Source organism: Bactrocera dorsalis, chromosome 4 (genome assembly GCF_023373825.1).
Source record: "Bactrocera dorsalis isolate Fly_Bdor chromosome 4, ASM2337382v1, whole genome shotgun sequence".
NCBI lineage: Eukaryota > Metazoa > Arthropoda > Insecta > Diptera > Tephritidae > Bactrocera > Bactrocera dorsalis.
Genome location: NC_064306.1, coordinates 38417639 through 38439900, shown reverse-complemented (window position 1 = coordinate 38439900; position 22262 = coordinate 38417639). Strand labels below are relative to the sequence as shown.

The 22262-nt window shown below is 37.8% G+C and overlaps 1 protein-coding gene across 4 annotated transcripts in view; it reads right to left on the bottom strand.

Moving 5' to 3' along the window:
• LOC105233176 (voltage-gated potassium channel subunit beta-2) overlaps window positions 1-22262 on the bottom strand; it is a 155826-nt gene that overhangs the window by 2964 nt on the left and 130600 nt on the right. For 2 of the 4 annotated variants that reach the window (XM_049454883.1, XM_049454882.1), the window contains exons 5-6: window positions 4732-4802; window positions 3614-3932 (exon numbers count right to left, since the gene is read on the bottom strand). In XM_049454883.1, the coding sequence (XP_049310840.1) occupies window positions 3614-3932; window positions 4732-4802 (390 nt within the window). Of the gene's footprint in view, window positions 1-3613; window positions 3933-4731; window positions 4803-11761; window positions 12915-22262 lie in introns of those variants that run through there. The other 2 variants (XM_049454885.1, XM_049454884.1) reach the window with 2 other exon arrangements.

Sequence of the window (22262 nt, the reverse complement as noted above, 5' to 3'; positions counted from 1 at the left end):
AAGCATGTTAATGGTGTTAATAGCAAAGTATGTAAGTGGAAATCGCATATTGTATATCATTCATAAATATTACTTTAGTTAATTAGTAAAATAATTTATATTTAAATATATTTCATAAAATGTGAAGTCGCTGCGTTCGTTTTTTCGTTGGTCATCTATCGTCGTTTTCTAATTAACCAACAACGTCGTTCGTTCGTATAACAAACAAAGAAACAAACAATATCAGTTCAGGACAGTCAGGCATTTTTTTCTCCAAAACTTAAAGGTAAGTACAGAGTGTTTGTATAAAAATGACTTTGTATTTTTTAGGAAAATTAAATATATTTTAAAGATTCATTATTTGCATATTTTTAAAAATTTCATTTTTATTTCAAAATTTAAAATTTACAGAGAAAATTAGAATTAAATTGAAAATTTTACTTGAAATAAATTTCAAAAATTTTTTTTTGTTAAATGGAAAATGTCATAAAATATTATAAATTGTTTACTGACTTTATAAATATAGAAATAATTATATTTATTTAGGGGATTATATCCACTTGAAAATAAAATAAAAATACTTTCATTTGAAATTAAACTAAAAAACTAAAAAGTTAAGAATAAATCTTAATACCAAAATTTGTACAGATGTCACTCAACTAAAGGATAAATATATTTTCGTAAACAATTATAATTATTGTATATGGAATTGTATCAAGTTAGCCACGAAATTTGTAAAATCTAGAAGGAAGCGCCGGAGACGCCATAAAATATTCATATATGCAAATGCATGACCAACTGTCGACTTAGTCATGTCCATTCGTCCGTATAGGGTTATAAAGGGTGATTTTTTAAGAGCTTGATAACTTTTTAAAAAAAAAAAACGCATAAAATTTGCAAAATCTCATCGGTTCTTTATTTGAAACGTTAGATTGGTTCATGACATTTACTTTTTGAAGATAATTTCATTTAAATGTTGACCGCGGCTGCGTCTTAGGTGGTCCATTCGGAAAGTCCAATTTTGGGCAACTTTTTCGAGCATTTCGGCCGGAATAGCCCGAATTTCTTCGGAAATGTTGTCTTCCAAAGCTGGAATAGTTGCTGGCTTATTTCTGTAGACTTTAGACTTGACGTAGCCCCACAAAAAATAGTCTAAAGGCGTTAAATCGCATGATCTTGGTGGCCAACTTACGGGTCCATTTCTTGAGATGAATTGTTGTCCGAAGTTTTCCCTCAAAATGGCCATAGAATCGCGAGCTGTGTGGCATGTAGCGCCATCTTGTTGAAACCACATGTCACCAAGTTCAGTTCTTCCATTTTTGGCAACAAAAAGTTTGTTAGCATCGAACGATAGCGATCGCCATTCACCGTAACGTTGCGTCCAACAGCATCTTTGAAAAAATACGGTCCAATGATTCCACCAGCGTACAAACCACACCAAACAGTGCATTTTTCGGGATGCATGGGCAGTTCTTGAACGGCTTCTGGTTGCTCTTCACCCCAAATGCGGCAATTTTGCTTATTTACGTAGCCATTCAACCAGAAATGAGCCTCATCGCTGAACAAAATTTGTCGATAAACACATTTCGAACCGAACACTGATTTTGGTAATAAAATTCAATGATTTGCAAGCGTTGCTCGTTAGTAAGTCTATTCATGATGAAATGTCAAAGCATACTGAGCATCTTTCTCTTTGACACCATGTCTGAAATCCCACGTGATCTGTCAAATACTAATGCATGAAAATCCTAACCTCAAAAAAATCACCCGTTATATTGGGTAGTCGAAAAAGTCTTTTCGCCCTTCTTTTTTGTTACATTTGTTTTGAACAAATATTCTACCTTTATTAACTTCAAACTATTTACTTCGGATTAACATATTATTCGGAGAGCATAAGGCCTTGTTATATTGTATGTAATTGCTCTAATCATTGGCTTTTTCCGAAAATATCAGTATCGCAAATTCTGATGGTGCTATATTTCTACTCCATCGTCTTCCACAACATACAACTAACATAATATTGCGACTCCATTCGAAATAGGAAATCTTCCTCATTATCCCTACATTAGAGAGTTAAAATTTTTACTTAAATTTACCCTATACTAATAATACCTACCTACTTTACAATAGGAATAAAGTTTGTTGCTTTAACGTAGATTTCTTTAAAGAGGAATACTTGTAGGTCCTTCCATACTAAATATATGCTTTCTCAGACGTTAATGTCTTACAATGGTCGCAGTTTAAAATCCGATTGTGGTTTCTACCCAAAAAGAGCCACTATTTCACATTGTCATTAGCCACAAATCTTGGTTCGCTCGAAACTACGACGCATACAAATAATAAAAGGAAATTTAGTTTGAGTCTGGAATTTTTTACTCAGTTACCCACATTTTAACCACAAACGTACAAGCAGGAAAGTTGGTTCGGTCTTGAGCGGCTGGTTATTCAATTCCTTCAAAAGTTGTTTCAAAAGTTGTTTCAAGCATCGGATATTAGAAGGACACCTCTGGTCTTGGAAAATCACCAAATCGAGTGTAGATATTGGACAGATCAAAATATGGGTCTAGTAAAAATAAATCCATAATTTTTTCATAGTTAAGATAATTTCTTACTTCCACTTTTAAGAAAGAAATAATTGAAGCAAGGATTTCCGAGATCTCGGATTCAGAAAATTAGCTAAGCGGAATCAACGGAATGCAGAGGCAGAGGATGATGAAACGTTGGGATATTACATTGGAATCTTACTATTCAGCCAATTGAGACGATGTATCTTCCACGGTTCCCAATATTCGAAATCTAAAATAATCACCAATGTCAGAATGGACAATTTTTTTCTTAGTCTTCAAGAGTTGTTGGCGTTCGGACAGCCCTGCTGTCTTCAGAAAATAGTAAGAACCGTTTAATAAGTTCTCAGAAACAAAATTTCATTGGAGAGCGTATATCGATGCCACGCTTTCCTAGAGACAACATTACTAAGATAATCTATTTTGAAGAGGACTCAAAGTCTGACGTCTATGTTATTAGCAGATGTGCAGATATTATTCCTGAGAAAAACTAGCACAGGAAACGGATTATCATTTTCACTGATAGCCAAGTGCAGTGATGTGCACTGATAGTTAAGGCAGCTTCAGATGAGATCGTTAGGCTACAGAGCAATTAAATCCGTAGAAAGAATAGATTACCATTAACTTAGGGGCTGTACTTATCCTTTTTGATTCGATTGGATTAAACGAACTGTTCTGATAACAGGAGAGAGCACTTCAGACTATAGGTCGTAGTGTATTCCTCAACTTTCAATCAGTCTACTTATCTGGGACATATTGGAGTCAACATATTTAAGAGTCGAATATTGATTTCATTATTCAGTCATTTTGCCCAGGTTGATGTGCCATACCATATTGATGATTCACGGGTGTTTAATCTCTTGGAAAAATCTCTTGAGTTGTTCTGAGCTTGGGTTACAAATGTTCAATTAATCCAATTATTTTCACTTAATATTTTGGAAAAGGGTCAAATTCTGAGTGTTTGATTCTGAACGGTTTTTATTCTGATTCAAAAACCTTTATCATTGAAGAACTCTTACATGTGTTCCTCTTATACTACTTACGTATTAAATAACTTCTTTATTACTCACTTGGTGCTCCAGTAGACCTTTGTCGTAATCACATATGCTGTACGCTTCCAGCCGGTGCGCTGCAAAATCTTTCCGATCTCCGTCTCCGAATGCGCCTCAGAGATATCGAACAAATTAATGCCACTCTCGATGGCCAAACGCAATATGGCTTCGGCTTGTTCGTCACTAACGCCGGGCGAAAAAACGGGCCACGTGCCCAAGCCGACATTGGAGACGCGCAAGCCGCTCTTGCCAAGATTCTTGTAGCGCAATCCGGGCGTCGGTGTGGAGCCATGGCGTAACGGTAGTGCCGGATTCGAACCCAGACTTATCGAACGGCCTTCACAGCGCGTGCAGAGCGGACACAAAGAGAAGAGAACATTAGTCGGTAAATTTGCGCAGCTAAAGCCATGAACAGCTAATTTGATGCAACTAAGCGATATTGACGTGCAAACGTATGATTTAGCGACCAATTGCTACGAGCAGCGTGTACAGTGGCGTGCAAATATTAATTTTGAGTTGAAAAAAAAAACAAAAATATACGAAATAAGAAATATGTGTAGAAGAATCGTGTGCACGAAATAGTGGACTTGTTGGTGAACTTATGTTGACAATAGTTTGTGTGTGTAAGCAAATTATAATTAGTTGATTACAAAAAATGGCGCTCAGACGCGATAATAAATTTAATTTGAGTGGCCATAGTGACATTGCCATGTGCGTGTTGTGAGCCGGATGATGGTGAAATAAAAATTATAACCTCAATTTACAAGTCATATATTTCATATTAATTACATTATTACCAGACAACTTTACCTACTTTGACGCTATGTACTATCTATTTGAACAACAACAACACTGATTAATAGATGCACGAATGGATTAATGTGATTAATGAATGAATTAACTAAAGTAACTGTTATTATGTAGACACAAACGTACAAAAAATTTCAAAAATACACAAAAAATTCAAATTTTGTTGTCTACAAAACAGTCAGATAAATAATGAAATATTATTTTTGAGCTTTTGAAATACTTGAACGAACACGAGTACACACACGAAAACATGAGAAAGAAATGAGAACACTAATCATTAGAACACGAGTACAAGCGGCAGAAATTGGTAGTGAGAAATTTGATACCGAAATCAAGATGACCTCCCGTACCACTGAACTCCTCCATGCAGTCGAGTGACGCTATTGGGGCCCGGCACCTGCAAGTAAACAAATTTTTCGAAAAAATTAATAAAAATTTTAAAAAAAATTTTGTCATTTCTTCAATTGTTATAAGTATAAATACACATATTTGCGGAAGTGGATAGACCAACAACGTGCAATACCCAATAGTTGACCATCAAGCGGTCGCTTGTGTCATATTGACAGCACGCACGAGGCGCTGTTGACCTCCTTGCCTATCCAACGGCTGTCCGTTATGTCTGCTTGCCATACAGATTGACGTCTCTGTTTTACTGTTTAATAGCAATCATAATTTTTTATTTTTCAACTTCTGACGCTGGCCGCCACTCCATTTGGCCTTCGCATTGCCACTTTCGTTTACTTGCACCGCTTGAGCGTTGGGGGGTTTTGCGGTGGCGCCCCCGTTGCGCGGCTTAACAGTGTAATCCTTCGAATGACTTTTTACGCTCGCACTTAAGTGGTTTGCAAATATAATTTTCCCTTGCTTACTTAATATTTAATGGTATTATTGACTGGACTGTTCATACAGGCTTAAACTGACACACTGGCCGGCGGCTTAATGCACTGCTCAGTTGATTGGCATTGAGTTAATACTTGCTGTTGTGCAGTTATATTAATCAGTACTGAATTCCAATACTCGAAATTACAAAACACTTTTTAAGTACAGTGATTTTTACAGTTAATGATATTTTTGTAAAATTGCGTAAGCTCTAGGACAAAAGGAAAGGCATTCGTGGAAGCTTTGATCTCGAGTAGACAAGTAGAAGGCGGATGTAAGATTTATTATTGTAAAAGGTTCATATGTAAAAGCTTTATCTGTGAAAGCTTTACTTGTGAAAGCTCTCATTCAAGTAACAGAGCAATTAGAGCTTGTAGCTAGTACTCATCGATTGACGGCAGTGTGTACAAAACTATTTTTTAAATATATTTTTCCAAACTACTTTTTGAAAGTAAAAAATCACTGTCAAATTATATTGTTGCAATTTTAATATTTTAAAAATGTTAATACTTTGAAAGAATTTCTTCACAACTTATTGCATGCATAATGAATTTAGAAACAATTTTTATCGAATAATAATCCTAATTTTTATTTTTTAGTCTAAGTCGGCTTACTACCCTGAGCTGTATTTAGTTAATTTTTTCCTTAGAATGTTAATGTTCCTCAGGTGGGAATGCTCAATCGACATCCAAATATGATCTTATAGCTTTAAAAAGTTTTGGAAGCTTTTAAAAAACTTGCGGTTCTCAGAGATATATTCAATAAGATGAATCTGTTTGTAATATTATATATTAATATATGTATCTTGATAAAAACCAAACCATTGCGATCCTTCAGTTACTGCTTAGTACATTGAATTGAAAATGTATCTGTTATCATTTCTAATTTCTCACCTAAACTCTAAAAGGTCGACTTCAAGCTAAAAGCTTCTGAAAAGTTCTAATAATTTTTACTGAAATTCAACCTCGAACTTTTCGATACTTATAAAAGCAGATCAAAAATGACTAATGGAGTGGGAGTGGGTCTATAGCTCGGGGAGAGAATTCAGATGGCCCTTAAAGCTTTAGGAGTGCTTTTGAGTCTTCCTGTAGTCTTTACGTTTAAGAATACGACTGAAATAGCTAAAAATGCAGGAAACAACATAAAGAAGATCTATATATACGTTGATACCCCGGCGGTAATTAAGGCAATACTCTCATCGCATTATACCAGAAAATATTCTTAGAAATATGAAAGCAGCAGATGTAGCGACTGTCGGAAAGCGGCTGCATATATACTGGCTTCCAAGCACAAATGCAATCTGGGAAACCAAATAGCTGATGAGATTGCCAAAAGTAACATCTATTTAGCTACCGAAAAAGTACAGGAAATATGGAAGTTACTAAAAACGACATACAATGAAATTTCCGCAATGCTGACAGCTGACAGACCAATCCGGACGAATAGTGGCCTAATGTTCTACTGGCATCACATATTAGCTGGATGAGCCTAGGTAAAGAAGATACATGCAATGAAGTAGTCTTATATATTTAAGAGCTTCGCCGTTTAAGAGACCAGATGAAGTATCGAAAAGTTTTCGATTCTCTGTACGATTTTTTTTTGCTCAAAATAAGGTCCACCGAGCAATATCAGGAAGAGACTTTAGTACAAGACGGATGCAGAACATGATTATGTGGCTTTGTACAGAATTAAGTTAACTACCTAGAATTAGTTGCTTCGCCTTGTTTAGAACTCGAAAAACATCATTTATAGGAGCACAGTGTTTCATTAACAAATTGACGTGTGGCTCGCAAATTCAAAATGCCCAAGTAGACAAAAACGCTGTGATGCTCACTTTTTTTCATGCACTTCGCTCAAAAATAATAATTTAAAAAAAAAATCGCCAGTTGAGGAGGAAACCAGGGAATCAGTGTATTTTTCACGGAAATCAGGGAATCAGTGCCGAAAGTCAAAATCAGGGAATATGGTAACTCTATATACAGAGCAGAAGCGTGGGCGTTGACAACATCTGCTGAGTCGATGTTACGAGTTTTCGGAATTCATGGTCCTTTGCGCTGTACGAGATATACGGCGACATTAACATAGTTCAGAGAATCAAGAGACAGAGGCTACGCTGGCCAGGCCATGTCGTCCGAACGGATTGAAAACACTCCAGCCCTGAGTGTACGACGCAGTACTCCGCGGGAGAAGCAGAGAAAGAGGAAGACCTCCACTCCGTTGGAAAAACCAGGTGGAAAGGATTTGACTACACTTGTAATCTCCAATTGCAAACAAAAAAGAATAAATTAAACCATACATCACTCAAAATACCATAACTCGGAAACCAATAGTCCGACAGTTGTGAAATTTATACAATTTCTTTTTGAAGGTGGGTTATAACTTGTTAAGGCGATAGAACTTGCCAGCGTACCGCCTACTTCGCTATAAAATTGAATTATTCTCTAGCAATGATTTCATAGCAAGTTTTTGACGCAGTTTAGCGTTTTTTCATACCAACTCCGGGCCAAACTCGTCAAAGATTACCTCAAAACAACTGCAGCGAATTCGTTGCTGCCTTAAACGTTTTGCATTTATGCTAAATGTCGTGTTGTCTGAAGTAACTTTCACTTAATCGTTTTAGCTTTAATTTGCCCCTATTCATGCATCACATGACTCTAATTTCCACAAACATAAATAATCCAAGCGCTGGCTGCTAGCACAAAAAAACGAACACTAACTAATTTGACAATTTTGTGGTAAATATGCGCTTGTAGTCGTGAGCATGTGTGGGTTGATGTGCGTGTTTTGCTAAACTAACGCTCGGGCGGTGCTGAGTGCATATTTGCAACCTCGCTGCTGCCCCAATTTATAGCAAACGTGCACACGCACACACATGTGCATAGGTTCTTATGCGCAAGGCTTCTGTGTGTTGGTGATTTAACGAAGCATTAAAATGGTTTCTGTGGCTAAAGCTGATTTTTAAATAATTTAAGCACTTTAAATGCAAGGCAGCAGCATGTGGCAGCTTGCAACTTTAAAGCGGCGACTACAACGCTGTATGTATGTCACATGCACACATGTGTGCGCTGCTGGAAAAGCATGTTTGCGTGAGTACTTTAAATGATTGCTACTGTTATTGTTATTATTGTTGTTAAGCGGGAGTTTTTTTTTGCTTGCTTGCTGCAACAATTTCGCTTGCGGCATGTCCTGTTTCAAAGGCAATTATTGTTATGTGGCTAATTGCACTTGCTTTAATTGCACGCAAACACAAACATGCACTTAATAGCGGTGGATATGCTATCTATGTGTGTGTATATGTAAGCCAAAGCGAGTTGTTGCTGCATTGTTTGGTTTTCTGCGATTTTCTGCGACTGTCACTAGTCACTTGCTGCTGTTTGTACGAATGTTGCCATTACGCTGCAATAGCGCGCACTTACAGCGGCAGTCAATGTCGCTCTCTACAACTTCATTAGCGGCGTTGAACTGTAAGCGCACCGTACGTAAATTGCTACGTGCTTACGGTGGCAACACTGGCGTTTGTTGGCCCTGCAACAGATCCGTGTTAATCTGTAGGCAAATTTTTTCTGCTGTCAGCAAAAGTAGTTGCGGATCTCATAACTGTAACAGCGGTGGCCGTGATGGCATCGTTTTAATTTACATTTTAAATTAAAGTCGCAGCCGGCCTAGTGGGTGGCATTCGTGCAATGTGCCTACGTGTTCGCAATGATTACCTTCTGAGTTTTTCCGAGTTCTGCCAACAGCGCAAAAAGTTACTCATTTTTATTTTATTATTATTTTTTTTTCTTCTTGAGTTTGTTAAAGTTTTAATAGTGCACAAGGGCGCTTAAGTTTTCATGTACACAGCACCAAAGTGTTGCTCTTAAGGGGTTACATGGGTTTTACGGGTTTAAAAAATCGATCTCTTTTCATTGTCTTATTAAATTCTGCCATACCTCAAAAATGTTGTCCTAAAGTTGATCCGAGTAATATTTCCGAAGATGCAGCCTTGAGAAAACCTGTGCGCTCGAGGCTAGCTAAGCTAAATGCGCCGTCTTAAAACGCGGTTTACTCGAAACTGTGTTTTTGAAGTCGTTTGGCAAGATTTTATCGATAAACTGCTCAAACGATCTGCATGAAATTTTACACAGGTCTTTGAGGTACAATTCGTAAAAAACTTGGACGAAGGATATTTTTCGATCACACCAATTTGAAAAAAAAATGTCGCGAAATTTCAATGAAAAATTTTGTTTTTTTTTTTTTACTGAGTCTGTCAGAAATCCAAATTTCAGTTTGTTTCCTTTTGTCTAAGTTCTATGTAAAGGTTTTTAACTAAAACTCGTATTTTTTCACTTAAGATGGTCCTTTATGGAGTTATTCTGCCCAGCGCGGGCGGATCTTTTTTCCGTGGGGTCGCCGGAAATGGTGTCGCAATAGTCGAGTTTTAAAATATTTTTTTCCAAAAATTTCAATTTTTTTTTAAATAGTGTAGGTAACAATACAAATTTTCATTTAAGGGCTTAAGTCTAGCAAAGTGATGAGCAATATTGTACGATTTAATATCAGATCAGCCCGTCAAAAGCAGCCGTCGGTCCTTTTACAAAGCGAAGAGCTCTTGGCTTGAGACCACTAAAACTTGATGGCAGAGAGTTAGGGTGTCTAAAGAGGTCAAATTCCTAAGCCTCACATTAGACTCAACCTTACGGTGTAATAGACCCATGAAATTAACTGTGCAGAGCCATCAAGTTACTTATGATTTGCAGACGCCTAGCCGCCGACAGATGCTGGGGCTACAAGCCAGGTATTATCAGGTGGCTTTTATACCATGATCGTAAGGCCTAGCACCACTTATGGAGTGATTGCTTGGGCATCGAAGGCAACGCAGACTTCTAATGTCACTTGTGGAGTGGCAATGTAGTGGGAGCCTTTCAACTATCGAAACTGCAAGGACTCGTTTGGCGCTTCAGGGGCAATGCTCACTTGCCCATCTGCAAGTCATCTCAACAAATGAAGGCCTTAGGGGAAGACACATCACTGGCCCTTATTCTAAGAGACGGCACTACGAAGAGGGTAAATTTTCACAAAAAAGTGTAGAGCTACTCTCGGTAGTAAGGGGGAGTGGTGTGATTTCTTCGCTCGACGAACTACTGAAGAAGCAGAACTATCCAGTGGCGCACTTACGACTCGGAAACACCGGAAGGCATTGCGGGACCGTATACCAAACTATCCATAACAATGTCATGTTTTCCGAGCATCTTTCAAGCAGAAGTCTTTGCTATAAGTCAGTTTACATAAATCAATCTCCATCGCAACTATCGCAACTATGTATCGCTATACTCAGCGATAGTCAAGCTGCACTAAAAGCGATATCAGCTTATGAAGTGAAATCGCTATTAGCGGAGGAGAAGTATAGAAAGGCGGAACCGGTATATTAGTTTGCAACCGTGTACCCCTTATCTGAGCAATGAGCTGATTAAAAAACTAGCTTGCTCCGCGGCGGCTTCCAAGATGATGGAACCCAGAACCATACATTGGAGTGTTAAAGGAGTTGTTCGGCACGGACGACCGAGTGGGAGCCTGGAAGCAGGCAACAGGAATGCGCTACGCCAAGTTATTATTGAGGAGTTACAACCTAGCAAAGTTTACAGATATGATCAACCTCCCCGGGAAAAAATCTGGCCCTTTGTCACGCTCTATACAGGGCACTGCGGGCTCAAGAAACACTTGTCCAACATGGGCATAGTTCCTTGTGCAAACTGCCGGTTTTGCGACATGAAACAGATTCTAGATTGCCCAGCAATTTGTAGAAGCAACAATTAGTTGCGCAGCAAGCCCCAGGAATTATTCCGAGTGCTGGACCTTTGTGAACATATGTGGTATAGCATAGGGCTAAATAGACCATAGGTCGCATTGCAAAACTTCAATTATTTTCTATCTGTACCGTTTAAACAGTTGAATGTCCTAATCCTTTGTGAAATAGATATTCGAAAAATGCCGCATGAGCTCACAGTGAACCGATGTATCCTGTTAAATCAAAATGAAAAATATTAAGAACTTCAATGAATATGACTTCGAATTGCTTCTACAATCCTGTTCGCCGACGACTCTGTCTTGTCCACAGACTACTAGAAGGGGGTTTCAGCGTTTCGAACCACATTTTGAGTTTTTGTTTCTAAGAGGCTTCAGCTAGTTTCAAAATTGTTTACCGTCTCTGATCCAAGCTGAAAACAAATCCGCTTTTAAGTACTGCAGCGTTTAAGTGCTTTGTACTTCGAGCTTACTACACATTACAAAAGGCTATTGAAAAGCTAAGAGTTTGATAACTTTTCAATTATTTCGAGACCGCAATTACATGCAATAAAATTCAATTGGAATCGGAAATTGTTGCTTTCAATTACCCCAAAAACCCTTACGCTTAATGACCGCTACGTATGTCTTTTTTTATACCCCCCAGCAATTACAAATAGTGGTCGTTGCTTTTGTTTTTGCTTGCATGTTTACCTGTAAATTGTCACAGCATTCGATTCTTCGCTTGTGTTATCCATATTGTTGTTGTTGTCATTGGTATTGCCCACACCAATGGCACCACCACCAGCACCACCTCTACCGGCGCCCGTTGCTGCCGCCACCGCGCCACCAGCCAGGCCACCCATGAAAACGGCTATGGGCGGATTGGCATTGACGGCATTCGCGGCTTGAATGTTCGACGCAGCGACGGCAGCTATGTTCGAGGGAATAACGGTAATATTGGCGTAGGTAGGCATGCTGTAGTTGTTCGCATTGGCGGCAGCGGCGGCGGCGGTGGCGCTGGCCATGACAGCGCTCGGTGCATGGCCGTACGTCGCATGCGACGAGTGAGCGTGAGCGCTGGCAATGCCAATGCTACCGTTTAGTATGCTCAGGTTGCCGCTGCTCAGCGCGGGCGGTGGAGGTGGTGGCGGTTGTAGTGGCGGTAGCGATGAAATGCCGCCACTTAAATTGGCAGCGCTGCTATTGTTGAGGTTGGTGGCGGCGGCGACGGCGACGGCGGCGGCGTGTGAATTATTGGCTGTTGCTGTTGCTGTTGTGGTCGTGTTGTGGCTGCTGCTGCTGGCATGCGTTGCTGCAGTGTTCTCATCGTGCATGGTCATGGTGTTGTTGGCTGATTGTTGCTGTTGCTGTTGTTGCGAGTTTTGTTTTGTGGCGATTTTGGTTGCTATTGGCATTTTACGCTATGCCGCGTTGTGGAGGGGGGAAAGGGGGTGTGCGTTCCCTGTTGACTGCTGTTTGTGAGTTCGGCCGTTTTATTGCTTTCCGTTATTTTGCTTACGCTCAATTCGAAATTGGTTTTAATGTTTCCTTTTAATCCTATTTGCTGTTTTTGTGTGTGTGTTTTTATTGTAGCTTCACTCGTGTTTTTGTCGTCTTTATTCGGCCATTGTTTACGCGCAGGCACAGCCAATGAATTTTATAGGCTTTGACTGCTGGCGAATTTGGTCGCGTTCGTTTGGCGTATTGTTGTATTTGTTGGTTTTGTATGTGAGCGGTGTGTTGCGCGGCGCGTAGGTTAAAAAACTGTTTCGTTAGCTGAATAAATTCTGTTTTCAATTAAATTATTTATATTTGCTTTATTGTGTTTTTGGGTCATCATATTTTTCACTCGATTTCCTGCGTAAAAAACCATAAAGCGCTTGAATAAAATTGTAAAGATATTTGTTTGAAAATTTGTTGCTTCACTTTTTCATTGGTTATAACTGTAAAACAACATATTTATGTATGCAATATTTGTTTATGCCATTTAAATGTAAACTTGGTTTTTATTAGCACTTTTCGGTAGAAGTTTATTGTTTGCGGACTATTTATGGACTATTTATTTAGTTATTTTTTTATTTCAAGTAAAATTTGAAAAAAATATTTTCACTATCATAATTTGTAGCTATTGTGTAGCTGAAAGCATTCCCAAATTGAACTATTAATGAAGAACAAAAGCTTTAGTCAGGACAATCCAAAACCGAGCCAAGTTTTGGGTGTTATTCTACTTTTCTTTATATTTTTTTATACTATTGAGAACAAAAAGTAAAGTAAATTCTTTATTTATTCTTCCAAGTTTATATAATCCCCATCAAAGTAATCTTCGTCCAATAAAACGCGTTTTGCCAACGCTTTTCCAGCCCTCGAAACCTTCGGAATAGTCTTTTTTCGGTATAACCTTCAAGACTTTCTTCGATTCGGTGTTTACAGGGTTTGTCCAGGAAGTAATAGTACTGAATCGATTTAAAAAAATTTATTGAACCAAACCAAAAACCAAAAACTTTCAAAATATGCTCCTTATGCGTCGATGCAGCGCTGCCAGCGCGATTACCAAGCATTGAAGGCGTCACTGAAAGCTTACTCCGGAATAGCCTTGACAGGCGAAGTGCATGCTGCTTTCTGTCGTCTCAAAATGCTTGCCTTTCATTAGGTTTTTCAGGTAAGGAAACAAAAAAAAGTCGGGGGGTCACATCTGGGCTGTAGGGCGGCTGCGAAAGCGTTGGGATGCCGGCCTTGGCTAGGTAGCTGTTCACAAGAAAGGCGGTGTGAGCCGGGACGTTGACGTGATGCTACTTCCAATCGACTGCGATGTCTTGTCGGACCCTATTGCACCTTCGTATGAGTATCTTGAGGATTTCCACGTGTCGTTGATGGTTTGTCCAGGAGGAACAAATTCATGGTGGACGATGCCTTTTATGTCAAGAAAGACAATGAGCATCGTTTTCATTTTGGATTTGTAGATCGTAAGTCCTAGCACGGTCTTCATCAGCGACCTCTTCCCGACCCACCAAAAAGGCCTGTTGCCACCGAAATACACAACTTCTTGCAAAAACATCATCAGGGTAAGCCTGCTTGATCATATCAAACGTCTCTGTCGCAGATTTACCGAGTTTCACACAGAATTTAATCGCATACCTCTGCTCCAACGAACGCTGCATTTTAGACTTGCACCACTCACAGAAACACGTCGCGCGAAATGTTTGTTCTGACTCTCCAGGTGCTCGGAAACAATTGACCAGCCGCTCGTTAGTTAGCTAAGAACGCCCTCTACCGAAACCAGATTTTCGCACACGCACCGAACTACAGTCGCGGCGGAAGAATATCAGTCCTATTACTTTCCGCACAAACCCTGTAGGCTTCATGACCTTCTTCGATTCGATTTTTATCTGCTTAATCATGTTTGAATTGTGTTTTAGTGTTTACTGAATAGCAAAGGAGTCGCATAGCGTCAAATCAGGTGAATACGCTGGCAGTTTTAGGTAAAAAAGACGCGAAAACCAATGCAGTATGAGATGATGTATAATCCTGATTTTGGCACCAATCGAGACTTGACGTGTTTCAGAAACAAAGGGTTTGGGCTAAACCGAATGAAATGCAACACATTAGCGAGCGATTTTTAAGCCTTAAATTTATGATTTTTGGACGTGGACGTGGTAAAAATTATTCAAAGAGGTTCGAGAACGCGTTGACGACCTTCAGGATGGTCATCATCATCAACTGATGATCAACACGTCAATAAAATTAAGAAATTTGTGCTTGAGAATCGACGATTAACAGTCACAGATCTTACTGCCAGCGTTGGAATATCGGAAGGATCAGCGAAAACCATTTTGAAAGATCATTTTGAGCCTAAGACATACGAAATCATGATTTCTTCTAAAATCATTAGATTTTTTCGGAAAACAGCGTCATGTTAACGTCTGTGAAACAATGCTTTCCAACTAATGAGATGTCATGAAACATGTTATTAATGGCAATCAGACTTGGCTCTATACATAAGACCTAGATATAGACGATCAATAGACCGAATATCGTAGCAAAAGGAGCCGCAGCCGAAAAAACCACGACAGCTCAAAAATCAAGGTAATGTTGGCAGTTTTCTTCGATTATCGAGATGTGGTGTACTCTCTATTCCTTTCGACGGGCCAAACTGTCATGAAATTATGAACCGACAACTCCTGGTTTTTGTACTACGATCATGTACCGTCGCATACTGCATTGGTTCTTCCTAAGTTTTTCGCCGAATGTTCAACCAATATCGTGCCGTAACCAGCGTATTCGCTTGATTTAGCTCCGTGTGACTTCGGGCTATTCGGCAAACTCAAACGACCGCTCCGGGGAAACCGTTTTGAGTCAATTGAAGACATTAAACGGGAATCATTACGCGCATTGAAGGCTATTCAGGAAATTCTCCTTAACAACTGTTTCGAGGATTAGAAAATACGAGGGCTGTCCGATAAATAACCGACCTAACCATGATGCACGCGACTTTTTCAAAATTTTTTTTTTTATTTTTCTACATAGTCTCCTTGTAACTCCACACACTTCTCCCAGCGATGCTCCCATCTCTGGAACCCTTCCAAATAGTACTTGGCGTCTTTGTCTGCAAAATACGAGTTCACGAAAGAGATTGCCTCCTCATTTGACGAAAATCTCTGGCCGCCGAGCGCAGTTTTAAGTTGAGGAAACAAAAAAAAGTCGCTTGGTGCTAGATCCGGTGAATAAGGTGGATGGTCAAGCAGTTCGAACCGCAATTCGTGGATTTTCGCCATGGCGACTGTTGAGGTGTGAGATGGTGCGTTGTCTTGGTGGAACAAGACTTTCTTTTTTTGCAAATGTGGCCGATTTTTCGAAATTTCTTCCTTTAGCTTGTCCAATAATGATGCGTAGTATGCTCCTGTTATAGTTTTTCTTTTTTCGAGATAGTCGATAAAAATAATTCCATGGCTGTCCCAAAAAACACTCGCCATCACTTTCCCAGCCGAATACACAGCTTTAGGTTTTTTGGGGCTGGTTCCCCCTTTTCAATCCACTGTTTAGATTGGATTTTTGTTTCGGGCGTATAATGATGAATCCAAGTTTCGTCTACAGTTATCAATCGGCGACAAAACTCGGTCTTATTGCCTCTAAACTGAGCCAACAGAGCGCTGGAAATGTTCATACGCGCACGTTTGTGGTCTGGCGTAAGCAAACGCGGCACCCAATGCGCGAACAGCTTTCTCATGCCCAAATCTTGGTTTAATATGTGACAAACAGTTTCTTTTGACATCTTCATAATCTCAGCTATTTCCCTAACTTTAATCCGGCGGTCTAGTACCAATTGATGAACTTTAGCGATGTTATCGTTAGTGGTTACAGTTTTTCGACGCCCAGGACGTTCATCATCTTCCAAGCTCCTGCGACCACGTTTAAATTCAGCTGCCCAAAATTGTACGGTGGTAAACGATGGTGCAAAGTCCCCATACACAGAGTCCAACTCATCTTTGATTTGTGAAGGCGTATTGCTTTTCAAAAATAAAAATTTAATTACAGCTCGATATTCAATTTTTTCCATTTTGGGGAAATCACCGAATTAGACTCACAAAAACGACTTTCAACAGATAATTGCGCAAGATAAATTTCTGAAATTTTGGCGAGTAGCTATTATAATATGCACAATTTGAAGTAGAAACTTTTTTTTCAGATGTGCCGCTAGCTTCACGTTGAGGTCGGTTATTTATCGGACAGCCCTCGTAATGATTGGCACGAGTGTATTGGAGCGAAGTGGGACTACTTTGAGGATGGCAACATCGAATTTGAAGAATAAATAGAAAATTTTAAAGTTATGGAAAACGTATTTTTTTTTACTTGTATTATTTCATACAGTAGTTCAAGTTATCAACTGAAGTAAACATTTTTATAATTTGGTATGAAAATCAAAATTGTCTCAGATTATTAAATATTTTACCTCATTTATATTAATATCCCATTTTCACTTTATTTTAATAATGTTTACTTTTCATTATTTCAATTCATTTAATTGCTTTATTTTATTGTCATTTTTTATTAATTTATTTTATATCATTTATTTTAATTTATTATTATTATTTATATATTTTTTAGCATATTTTCAGTTGAAATTGCATTCAAATTCCAAGTGTTTTTTTCATAATTTTGCGCTCGCATAGTATTTCATTAAATCCATTAAAAAGTACTGAATTGCTCAAATATTCACTTTATTTACCGTTTTAACGTTTTTCGCTAGAAAATATTCATTTGTATGTATAATTTACGTAGCTTTAATTTTAGTTGAATTTAATTACTATTTGATCACTTGTTTGCTTTGAAACTGTTTAACCGCAAATATTTATGCTGCTTTGTTGCTTTGGTACTGTAATATTTTCATAATTCCTCTAATTAGTCACGTTTAAATAGATACTTGGAAATTAACATTATTTCGCTACTCGTTGTTGTTGTACTTTAATAGAATACTACGACGATTACTTAGTTAGCATTAAATGTCTAAAAAGTTTGTTGCAAATTTTAAGGCAGTTTCGCTTGATTTTAATCTCTTAATTATTTCCTTATTATATTTCTGATTTCCTTATGCGATGTACATTTATATACATATGTATATATTGTATGTGTGTGTGTATATAATAGTTGAACTTTGCTTATTTGCTTTTATATTTGTTGCTGTTTTTGTCTGCCCGTCTTACGCTCCTGCAAGAGAAGTAGAAGTGCTTGGCTTAGTGTGACTTTCAAAGCAGTGTGTTTGCCGCTTTTCTTTCAACATTAAGCTTTGCAAGGTTTATGATTTTTGCTGCTGTGCTTTCTCTGCCATTGCTACTGCATAACGGTGGTACACTCTTATTTTGTTTTGTGTACTTTTATTTGCTCTTCTGCTGCTTACCAAGTTGTTGGTTGTTGTTATTCTGACTGGGAAATCACTGGGAAATGAGAAAATGTAATTTATGTACTATGTTGCAAGCAGTTTATTGTGCATTTTTATTACTCGCCGCCGTGGTTTCGACGTTTCGCCAGTGTAGGGCTTAGTAGCTTGCTTCGAAGTTTGCTTGCTAAGCGCTTAATTGTACAAATAGCTTTAAATATACCCGTGACTTAGGTAAGAAGAGTTCAAAGTTTCGTTGTAATAACTTTATAAAAAAATTGTTTTTTATTTGCAAGGATATACACATTTAAGAACTTGAATAAAATGCTGAAATGTAGGAAGCATTTTCATCCTCAATCATCATAGTCTCTTAGACTTAGAGTTGAGAAAATTTTGTTTTAAAATAAAATACGTTTCCGACTCTATGAAAAGAGATTTCACTTGTTGACAATTATAATATTTTAGAAATTTTGTAGAAAAGTCACCGGATCTCCAGTCTAAATACCATTACGGCATGAAATTTTCGAAAAAATCAATTTTTTTGTTGCATTATCGGATAGTACACACCCCTATAAACATTCTCTCAAATTTTGAAATCGGAATTCAAATTATTACGGTCGCCACAACATTTCTTGTAGAAGAGTGGGTAACATAGCCACTCCAATCTTTAAAAGTGTGTTTCTCAGAATGGTGTCTTTCAAAACGGTTTCCACTCTCAAAGGAAGATTTTTGAAGATACTAGTACCATCTCTCTAGTACCAATATGAAGAGAATATTTTTAACGTCATTCGCTATCGCGCTATGGAAGCTTTTCTTTTTTTTTTTTTGAAATCTTACTTTTCATTTTGTCGACTAGCGACTTTCCTACAGATTAATAACCTTTATGAAATGTTTGTTTTAGACCAAAACTGCGGCCGCAATCGTGGACATCGTACAGATCCTTTTAACAATTTATTTAACTATTATACACCCAATATACTACATATGTATATTTTCCCGTAGTTCCTAGGTGGAACATAGGGCCTCAGTACACCCAATAAATAGACATAAAAAAATCATTTTGTATTCCTCATGAATTTTGAAAAAAAAAATCGCGAAAATCAGTGATTTTTCGGAGGGTCACACGGAGACAATCACTTAGTTCATAGTTACCACCATAGTCAGACAATTGCATTGCTGAGAAAAGTTTAATTAAAAAATACTAGAGAATACTGAACGATAACATTTATCGATTACGCAAACACATACTGTATTCGATACTTTTATTAAAAGTTTATGTTAATATGTATCGATAAATTGCATACAAGATTAATGAAATCGATAAATATTTGTACTTTTATAAACATTTTACGATAACATTTATCGATAAATTGCTGAAACGAATACTGAAATCGATAATTATATACATATTTAAATCGATACTTTTATTAAAAGTTTACGATAATATGTATCGATAAATTTCCTAAAAGGATAATGTCATCGATAATTATTTCTACTTTTGTAAAAAGTTTACGATAACATTTATCGATAAATTGTAGAGCCGGATACCAGAATCAATAGCTAAAATATATAGAAAATACTAAACGATACATTTGTCGATAAATTGCACAAACCGATACTGAAATCGATAATTAGTAGCTTTTAAATCGACAAATTTGCTCAATAATATATATCGATAAATTGCATAAAAAGATATGAAATCGGTCACTATTTGTACTTTTATAAAAATTTTACGATAACATTTATCGATAAATTGCGTAAAGGGATAATGAAACCGATAAGTATTTGTACTTTTACAAACGAGTCATAAGTTTACGATAACATTTATCGATAAGTTACGCAAACCAAAACTGAGATCGATAACTATTTGTAGCTTTTAAATCGATACATTTCTTCAAAATTTGCGATAATACATATATATCGATAAATTGCACAAAAGGATAATGAAATCGATAATTATTTTTACTTTTATAAAAAGTTTACGATAACATTTATCGAGAAATTGCAGAAACTGATACAGAAATCGATAATTCGTTTTAGCTTTTAACTTTTCTTTGGTAAAAGTTTAGTCACTATTCAGAACATGATTTATGTAAAATTTTTGAAGAATCAGCATTATTACCGATATACGGAGGTCGTGGCGGAAAAGATTGTTTTAGAGAACCTCCAAAAAATAATCTGATGAAGTATTAAGCGTATGGAAACCTGTGTGGGATTATTGGCCTTAGCTAAAAGAGCTTATGCACTTAAAGCTCCATTAGAAAGAAAAGCACTTTATCGAACATTGGCTATAGAAAAACCTTTTTTAAACTCCATAAATTGTTCCAAAAATAGCATGAACCACAAAATAAGATAATGCCTTTGCTTATCATTTTTAAATAAGCCTAAATTCTGTACTATGCTATCAAATTTTAATTACAAATTCCATATGGCGTCCCCTTAGCACTGTTACTCCTCACTGAGCAGATTAATTGAGGCATTGGTTAGCCAAAAATGCATACAAGCATTGTATAAAAATAGTTGGAAAACATACAAGAGAGACAGAAAAATTCCCCAAAAGGCCGCTCGTTGCAAAAATATGAGATCTAAAAGCAAAAAGAGTTAAAAAATAAATAAAGCAATCGATGCTGGCAGTTGAGCTTTGGGCCGCAATTTGTGTGTGCGCACCATTGTTGTTGGCCTTACTGACCTAACTAACGTTGGCCCGTTACCGCACGCCACGCCACACCCACTCCGAGCTCAGCCGCTGTGGGGAATTGCAGTGAAAACGACACCAGCAGTTAAAACCGATAGTCATACTTATATATGTACATATGTATGTATGTATGTACATATGTACAACGAATGTTTTGGTATTTGCGCCTAGCAAATTCTGTGGGGTGCATTTCATAAAATTTGAAATTTTTGTCAAGGTTTTTGTTGGCTGCATGTGCCATAAATATATAAGTAGAATAAATAGATAGCCGAAGAATGTGTAGTATATGCAAAATGCGAGTTGTATTTTATTCCTAAACAACTGAAATCATTTGATTTGTATATGCAGTGTCACATATTTTGGGTTAGGCCCTTAAATATTGAGATTGGAAATATTTTAAATGCCTGCATGAAGTTGTTTAATTGAATGAATGGCTTGCATATTCGGTCTTTATGAATTATTTACATATTTCGCTTATTTACTTGCGTTCATTTGTTTAGTGTAAGGTTACTGTGGATTAGCTCTGAATATTTTCTTCCGTCTTGCCTATGTGTGGTTTCACATTTCAATGGCAAAATATTTACTATGCCTGCCAAAACATTCGTTGATTACATTTTTGTGAGTGCGTAGTGAGCATATGTGTTTACAGGGTGCGTCATGTTACTGATCGACATAAAGTCTTTGACATTCAACCACCACTTGAGTTTGTTAGACATGTTTTGCAAATCTGATTTCATTCAATCTTTGATTGTAACAATAAATTACTTTTCTTGGAAGCAACGGACCGTTGTTAATGGTTTCAACTAGACGTCAAGCTAAAGCTCCTACAGATTACCTGGAAGTTTGTTGTCAAAAAAGGATGACTGTTCAAGCAAATCTCCTGATATGACCCTATTCGGATCATTTTGTAACCATGGTGTGCTACTTGATTGATGAAGAAGTTCAATAATCAAAATAGCCTAAATGAATTTTAAGAAACCAAACTAAAAATTCCATTCAGCCCCTCCAAGGGCATCGAGAATGTGGGATATGAACACACGTTCGTAACCAATACTCGTAGGGAGGTCCTTGACATATCCTTATGCAATGAATATATGACCGATCTGATCTCGCAGTGCCGAGGGTTGCAAGAACCCTCAACGTTAGATAACAAGATCGCACGACTCGCACGATTCGCACTGAAATTGATTGTCAAGGACCGCCCGCCGATTCATATCCCTAGAAATGCAAGCTGGGATGTCTTAAGCGAAATTTTAAGTCCAAATATAAGCAGAGTAAGACATGTAGATAGTGCGTTCACCGTGGCTGGACTGGAGAGCAGACTGGCTGCGACAAATCAGTTCCTATTAGACACTTATCACTGCGTCTGTCCACTAAAGGTGAAGCACCTAACAACCTATGACAAGGAAATTAGCTCCGCGAAGACGAACAGTTTTAGGATATTCTAGGACAACGTCTCCTCGGCCCCAGAGGCAGCCAGACTGCACAATCTTTGACTATCCATTATCCTTTAAAAGTCATGATGGAACTTATACGACCAGCGCAGAAGGCAGGGCAATGACCCTCTTGCTTGCGCACTTCCCGGAGATAACCAATTTCCACCAATAGTTGCACATAGGTAAGATAGCTGGGATTGGACGGCTGCA